The sequence below is a fragment of the Dendrobates tinctorius genome, unplaced genomic scaffold, assembly GCF_039654945.1.
Source record: "Dendrobates tinctorius isolate UK_male_01 unplaced genomic scaffold, ASM3965494v1 ptg000026l, whole genome shotgun sequence".
NCBI lineage: Eukaryota > Metazoa > Chordata > Amphibia > Anura > Dendrobatidae > Dendrobates > Dendrobates tinctorius.
Window position 1 is genome coordinate 20,342,239 of NW_027361694.1, and position 8,283 is coordinate 20,350,521.

The 8,283-nt window shown below is 49.5% G+C and overlaps 1 protein-coding gene across 3 annotated transcripts in view; it reads right to left on the reverse strand.

The window, feature by feature from the left end:
* Positions 1–580, reverse strand: part of DNAJC3 (DnaJ heat shock protein family (Hsp40) member C3) — a 74,723-nt gene extending 74,143 nt beyond the window's left edge. For 2 of the 3 annotated variants that reach the window (XM_073569571.1, XM_073569570.1), the window contains exon 1: positions 363–514. Coding sequence is in view for 1 of the 3 variants with exons in the window: in XM_073569572.1 (XP_073425673.1) it covers positions 363–444 (82 nt within the window). In the remaining 2 variants the exon portion in view is untranslated. Of the gene's footprint in view, positions 1–362 lie in introns of all 3 variants that reach the window. The other variant, XM_073569572.1, reaches the window with a different exon arrangement.
* Positions 581–8,283: the final 7,703 nt, after the last annotated feature.

The window sequence follows — 8,283 nt, forward strand, 5'->3', positions numbered from 1 at the left end:
CTACCGGACGGCGCAGCCACGGCATACGGGACGCTACCGGACGGCGCAGCCACGGCATACGGGACGCTACCGGACGGCGCAGCCACGGCATACGGGACGCTACCGGACGGCGCAGCCACAGCGTACAGGACATTACCGGACGGCGCAACCACGGCATACGGGACGCTAACGGACGGCACAGCCACGGCGTACGGGACGCTACGCTTAGCTGTGACACTGGCCCTGGGGTACAGACCCCACTGGATGTCTTAGGCACTGCCACTGGAGTACAAGACACTGAGTAATGTGGAAGGGTCCATGGGGAGCCCAGCCTGGCAGGTCAGGACTGCACGGCCCAGTGGAAGGACAGCCTCTCCTCTTACCTTCATACTGTAGATCAAACAAGACCAGCAGGAAGGGGAAGAAGGACAGCAGCTTGTGGGCGCAGGCGCTGGGGGCCACCATGTCAGCACCGTGTACGGACACCGCTCGTCCCCGGGTCACTGACAGGGAGCTGTCCTGCTCCACTTCAACTAGTTCCCAGTAAGTTGAGCCCTGGTCGTGGTGAGCTGCAATTGGACGGAAAGCCAATAGCTCCACCCCTCTTCTCCTATTGGAGAACGTGGAGCGTTGGCCGCTGAGACGGGATGAGCTGAATGTGTAGACCCGCCCTCTCCTCAGCTTCCGGCACGTTGCCTAGCTGAGGAAAACACGCCTGCTCTGGCTCACACTACGACGTCTGCTGACGTCATGACCGAGCGGTCGTCCTGTGCTGTGTGCAGTGCACTGGCGGCCCTAGGTGAGGCGCCATGGAGCAGCGATGTTTCGCTCTGTGCAGGAGTGGTCACGCCGCTGTGCGCCTGGAATACGGCGGGCGGCAGGTTTCCATTACAATCACTGGTGGTGACACATTTCCCGGACAATGCTGCAGGAACAGCGCGTGTAGTGTGCGCTGCTCACCTCACTCTTCTTAAAGGGACAGCATACCAAGTGCATCATGGTGCAGCCAATCATTTAAAGGGGCTGTCCTCTTCTAGCTCGGAATGTTTGGCATTGATAAACTAAAAACACCTATCCTCTCTACCATGGCAGCACTGCTGCTGCGGGGGCTGTCTGTGGTTATGACACGTGAGCCCTGCGCCCAGTCAGCGTTGGTGTCGCCGTCCTCGCCTTCAGACTTCCACTTGATTTGCCCAAAGGTGGGGACAGTGACGCCAGCATAAGTGGTTTTATTTTATCGGCGCCAAACATTTAGATGGAGAAAGGGTTGTCCTAGTAGTGGACAATCCCTTTAAGGGGCGTTTACAATAAAAGATCATTATGAACGAGGGTTGTTAGCAAACCATCATTTCACAATTATCTTGCGGTGTAAACTGTCAAACTCCCGTTTATCAGGTCAAATCTTTTGGGCAGCGTAAAGGATCGCCGTTCTTGACGGTGCATTTCCCCGAGAACCCTGAAGAAATGTTAATTTGGGCTGGAGCAGAAATTTCTCATAAAGTTCTCCAAAGTCAACAAATGTCAATATCTCTGCAATGGAGTGACACAGCTCAAGGCGGAAAAGTACAGCAGAATCCGAGGAGCTCAACCCTTCAAAAACTTTCCATGTCCAAGTGCTCTTCTTTTTTCAATTTCTTTAACCCTTTTGGAACCGGCTCTTTTTTTTTCATTTTCGTGTTTTCATTTTTTCCTCTTCTTCCAAGAACTATAGCTTTTTTATGTTTCCATCATAATAACTGTATTGAAGGCTTGTTTTTTGTTGTTGTGGGAAAGTGGCTATTAATAGTTGGTGGGGGCACAGTGGTGGTTTACAATTTATATTTGGAATGGTGGGTTGCATAAAAACTAATTCTATATTAATGGTGGGTGCACGTCTGTATTCAGGTGTGTAGTGCTGAAGCTGGGTAAAAAGTGGGGAGTATGCTCTGGAAGTGGTGCTCTAGGTAATTGTGTGTTATTTTCTGCAGTGACGAGTCTTGGCTGGAAGAAGTGATGGTGGGTTGCACTGGATGAAGAAGAAAAGCGAAGATGAATATCTTTAACTAGAGAGAATGTTACCTGTACACTAACACTATACAGTATATACTATATACAGAGCTCCTGTGTATAATGGCACTGGTGAGCCCTGTATTACCTGTACACTAAACACTATATACAGAGCTCCTGTGTATAATGTCACCGGTGATCACTGACTTCCTGTACACTGACACTATATACAGATCTCCTCTGTATAATGTCACTGGTGATCACAGTATTAACTGTACACTGACGCTATATACAGAGCTCCTGTGTATAATGTGACTGTTGATCCCTGTACTACCTGTATAGCGCTCCTGTGTGCAATGTGTTAGGCATCAGGTTTCTGTGTCTGCTCTGCAGGAATCCAGAGCCTCACATTCTGCAGTCTCCTGCTGTCTTTCTACTGCAGAGGAGATTGCTTTGCAGCAGACCGCTCCAGAGACAAGTCCCTCTGTGCTCCTACTGGGCATGCTCACGAGGCGATCTCCCATTGGAGATCGGGAGTCATGTGCCCAGGTCCTGCTCCAGATCTCATTGGTCCATCTCGGAGATCTGGAAGGTTCCGCACGGCTATAAAAAGCACGCATGACCGTTCCGCCATGTGCTAGTATAGACTATGCATGATTCTGGTGACTGACTCATTTGAAACCCCTTCCCACTGATAATACGCATGTGGATAGGGAATTAGTTTTGCAGTCAGCGCCAGTCAGTGGCAAGCCTTAAGCCACTGTGATCACCGCACCGCTACGCTAGCATCCAACATTGCGCTTGCTTTCTGCTTTGTCATCGAGCGGCAGTGTCCTACGCCGCGCTGCAGTTGCAGCCCTCCTTGGCGTCCGCAGAAGCGACGCCGCACACACGGTAGGTCTAGAGGGACGCAGCTCCTCTGTCTTGGGTCGTGCTTCGGTGACCAGATACCGTGTGTGCATCTACCTGAAGCCTGTGTCACTAACAGGTTCAGCGTTTTGCATGTTTTTTGTTGCGGCACCTCTGTGTGTGACCAGAGGCCGCTCTGCGCACTCCGGGTGAAGTTTAACCCGTGTGCATCATACCGCCATATTGCTTTTCTGCCACCACTTAGCAGCAGTTATACCACCTACTGCACGGTGGACCCCGAGCGGCGAACGCACTTTATTATTATTTTATTTAGTGCGTTCCTCCGTTCCTAACACAATGTCATTGGTGAGTCACTGTATTACCTGTACACTGACATTATAAACAGAGTTCCTGTGTACAATATGACTGGTAATCACAGTGCTACTTGTACACTCACATTATACACCGTATGCAGAGGTCCTGTATATAATAACACTTATGGTGACATTTGTATTGTCGTTTTTATTAATGATCAGTATTGTAGTATTCGGTTATTATATGGTCTGGTCAAGCTTTGTAATTTATTTACTTTATCCATCCATGAAAAACACTGATGACCACACTGGTGGTATAACTGGATATACGGATGACACACTGAAGGTAAAAACAGGTGTGGCGCCCCTGAGGGTTCAGTCGCCACAGAGGTGCTGCACCTCCTCCTGAGGTGTGGTGCCCCACCATCCAGGTGGAGACACCTGACCACACTCCAACACCTGCATCCTACACAACATAGTAGTGTAGCAAAGCACCTTTGGTGGCTCTCTGCTTGGAACACGAAGAGTGCTGGGAGGTGGGTGGAGCTTAGTTGCACAAGTGAGCAAAGATGATTAGGACTAGGTCAGTCTGCGAGAGAAGATCCCCTGAGTGGGATGGATGGATGGAGGTGCTGCAGCAGTCTCCTGTGACCTGGAGCTGCTGGCACTGGAAAGAGATATAGAAAGCCTGATTCTCCATAAGGAAGAAAGATTTGTACGGAACGTAAGGAGAAGAAGAGAACTAAGGACTAGGGTCGGAGTGGAACCCTTCCTCAAGTTCTAAGCGCATGGCCGGGGTCCGGTCCCCGAGGTTGTATGGATACTAATGGTCCTGCAGCAGACACCGGAGGAATAGAAGTTGTCACCACTTTATTCCCACACAAGACTTGGGGGCACAACAGCAACGTGAGTGAGCCGGGACTTGGTAGTAAGGAGTCCCCGAAGCAGGCTACAGCTGTCTGCCGTACAAGTAGAGTTCTAAGGAACATCTTAAAGGAGGAACTTGGGTTTAACACACAACCACAAGTACTTCATTACAAGCGCTAGAAAGCAGGCGTTCAGAGAAGGCATATGTTGGCGGAGTGTTGGAACGGAGTACTTCATCTTGCCTGGAGGTTGGCTGAGCCCCTGACCTGGAGGACACAGAACCGAGGCAGGCACCTGTATGCACAACAGACTGTGAGTAAAGCTTTGGAACTACATGCCCTGGTGTCCTCCACTTATTCCTGCATCAACCCACTCAGCACTGCTACATCTCTGTCCTTAACACTGCACCGTTACGCTCTCCTCACTATCTCCCCATTTACCCTGCCCTGGGACTACAGCCCTACCTGTGGAGGGCTACAACATAATTGCTGCACCACACCATCTGTCCCAGAGAAGCAACCCTGCAGCGCTGGTCAAATTGACCAGAAACCACAGGTGGCGTCACGAATCATCCACTTATAAACTTTAGTTAGCCACGCTTAACACCATCCCCTTTCACATGGACGCCCAGGGCCACAGACCGGGTCACCGCTACCGTGACACTTCCCTCTGAGATACCGGCCCGGTACCGAGTACCCCACGGCCCTGGAGGGCGACCCACAGGCACACATGGATGACACAGTGATGGTAAAAACAGACACATGGATAACACACTGATGGTAAAAATGGACACATGGATGACACACTGATGGTAAAAATGGACACATGGATGACACACTGATGGTAAAAATGGACACATGGATGACACACTGATGGTAAAAACGGACACATGGATAACACACTGATGGTAAAAATGGACACATGGATGACACACTGATGGAAAAAATGGACACATGGATGACACACTGATGGTAAAAACGGATACACTAATTGTCATGGGTTTACAGTAACAGGGAGGAGCCAGAAGACAGTAGCATCTGATGTTTCCTACTCCTGCACTAATTTGAAGTACTTCACCGTCATAGTAAACGGTGCAGGTTTCTTTCAGCAGTGCAGAGGTTAATGTTCCAACTTAAGAGCTCCTGGAAGCTTTCCTGCATTAAGGCTTATGCATTCACAGTTAGCTACTCCCATCTCCTATATAATTTGGGCCCTGGCTAGCACTCATTGTCAGAGTAGCTTTTGCTGCATAGCTGGAGGTTGTTAGTGGTTGTTATTTGAAAAGGAGTTTGGTGTATTTATTTGTGACTGTTGTTAGGTTTTAGGTGTGTGATAATTCCCCTTCTTCTCCTACTTTGGTTTAACCCCACCCTCCACTTCCTGATGCATTGTTCTGTTATTTGTGAGAGTATATTTGTATGATTAGTTTTTTTCGTTGTCTCTGTTCGTATTACCTTGTTAGTCTGGTTGGTGTACTACGGTACACTACTACTCCCTTCTTCCCTGGATTAAGAGGGGTACAGACTGAGGGCGGATTCAGAAGCTAAGGAAAGGTACGTGGTCCCAGTGTCTTCACCATCAGAAGTAATCTGGGGAACAGGGCGAGCTAGTGCGCCCCTAGTGTTAAGGACAGGGACGGAGTCCCTGGTCCGGGCACACCTGACAACAGAGTCGTGACATTAACTCTGACCGAAACCATTTTTTGATCCATTATGGACTCTATCACTGCTCTGACAGCATCTGCAGCAGCTCAGCCTGGAGGTAGCAGATCTTCGCACTGTCATTTTGCAGCACCCTAACACATCAGGTTTGGGGACTGTGACTCCCAGGTAACCCTTAGTGGAGCCCAAGATTGCTTTGCCTGACAGGTTCGCAGAGGGGCGTGACAAGTTTGATGTTTTCAGGCAGGCCTGTAAATTATACTTTAGGTTACGTCATTGTTCCTCAGGAACCAAGGAGCAAAGGATGGGAATAATAATCTTTCTCCTTCAGGGTGACCCCCAAGCATGGGCATTGTCTCTCCAGTTTGACTCCCAGTCTCTCCAGATGGTGGAGGAATTTTTTCTGGCGCTGGGTCATAAATACAGCGGCCCTTACCGCATCTCCCTGAATGAGTCTACACTATATCAGCCTCAGCAGGGAGACTAGCCAGCGGCGGAGTATTACTCCTAGTTTTATAGGTGGTCCACTGACACTCAGTGGAATTGTGGCGCCCCCAGGAGTATGGTCGCCACAGTAGCATTGCCATCCTCCAGGGAGGGTGATGTCAGGCTTGGAGGCAATGAAGGGTCTCTCTAGCAGTTAACCATAACATGCAACACAGTTCACACTCTGGGCCAGCAGAGGGAGCTTTGAACCAGAATTGGGGGAGGAGTGCTCTCTGAGGGCCAAGAAGGGGAAATTAGTTCTGTGAGGAGGTCGAAGTATGTAGACGTGGAGAGAGAAGCTGGGGGACTGAGCAGAGTAGAGAGCTCGTTCCCAGCTGGAGCGCATGATCTGGAGCCTGGTCTCCAAGGTTGTATGGATACTGACGGTCCTGCAACAGAAACCAGAGGAATTGGAAGCTGTAAATGCTCTATTCCCATCTAAGACTCGGAGGCACAACAGCGACGTGTGAGCCAAAGGAGAAAGAAGGCTACAGCTGTCTGCCATACGAGGTAGATCCAAAAGAGAAGAAGGAGGAACGTCAGTGTAACACAGTACTGGATGTACCTCAAGTAAGCGCTAGGAAGAAGACTACACAACCTATCTGCATAGAGAGATTCCTAAGTTGCTTCCAGGCTAATCAGCTCCTGTGCCATCTGTAATCTGGACCCTGGACTGCATTTGCCAAGCAAAGTAAAGGTAAAGAAACTGCACCCTGTTGTGTCCTTGTCTTCTTCCTGCAAACTCTCCAGCACTGCTACATCTCTGTGCCAAACACTACACCCTCTTCCTCAACACCTATCCTCTTCATCTACTCTGCCCTGGGACTACAGCCCTGCCTGTGGAGGGCTACACCATCATTGCTGCACCCCACCATCTGTCCCAGAGGATCTGACCGCAGCGTCGGCTTAACATCTTCATTGCCGAATACCACAGGTGGCGTCACGAATCACTCATAAACTTTATTCCACCACTCAATCCCCCTTTTACATGGGCGCCCAGGGCCACGGACCGGGTCACCGCTGCTGTGACATTCCCCTTTGAAGGACCGGCCCGTTACCGAGTAGCCCACAGCCCTGGGAGGGCGACCCAGAATGACCCCCGAGCTATCATTAAGGGTGAACGTCTTACCTGGTCTGACTCATCTGAGGAACATATGCAGTTGGGTAGGGCAACTCATTCTGGGAATCAGACTGTAGTTTGGCGTAAAGGGGAGTATGTTTTTACTGTAAGAGAAAGGGCCATTGTGTGGGTGCATCTCCTTCTCTAAATCACTATAAAGAGCCATTGGAATATTAAGTAGCCCAGGTTGTGGGGAGGTTAGCAACCCAGATGTGCATACCTCCTCAGTGGGTAGGACAGAATTTTTTCTGCCTGCTGAAATCCAGAAATCCATCTGGGCAAATATGAGGTGGTAATTTCTGCCTTTCCGGACATTGGGGCAAGTTTAACTTGTTCAACGCTAGTTTCATCCAGGGCCTGAGTCCACATACACTGTCCAGACCTATACCCAAAATCACCATCGACTCTGCACACTTGAGACGGGTGTTTTGCTCAAGTCATCTGAGGGTTAGATCTACAGGTAGCGGCCATGCACTCAGAAGGTATTGTCTGTTTTGTGCTAGATGGTCTGCCCTCTCTTGTGGTCTTGGACTACCTTGGCTCACTCTGCACAACGCTGTGGTAGAGTGGCAGACTCAGGAAGTGGTAAAGTGGACTATTGTTAAGAACACTGCTTGGGCACCCGGCTTGTAAGGGAGGATACCCAGTCTGTGCCTAAATACCTGTCTGTGTTGGGATGTGTTTTCGGAGCTGGAGTACCATGAACTTCCTTCCCATCATCCTTATGACTGCGCTATTAATCTTGTCCCTGGGGCTAAACTGCCAAAGAGCAGACTATTATATTTGGCAGCTCTTTGCTGTGGGGTTTTTCTCTGTAAAGAAGAAAGATAGGGGGTTACGCTCTTGCCTAGATTTCCATAAACTCAATCAGATTACGGTCCGGGATCTGTATCCACTCCCTCTCTTTAATTAGATTGTAGGAGCAAAATAGTTTTCTAACCTGGATCTCCGTTATATCAATATAATCTTATTCGTATTAAAGAGGGGGATGAGTGGAAAACAGCTTTCAATACGCCTGAAG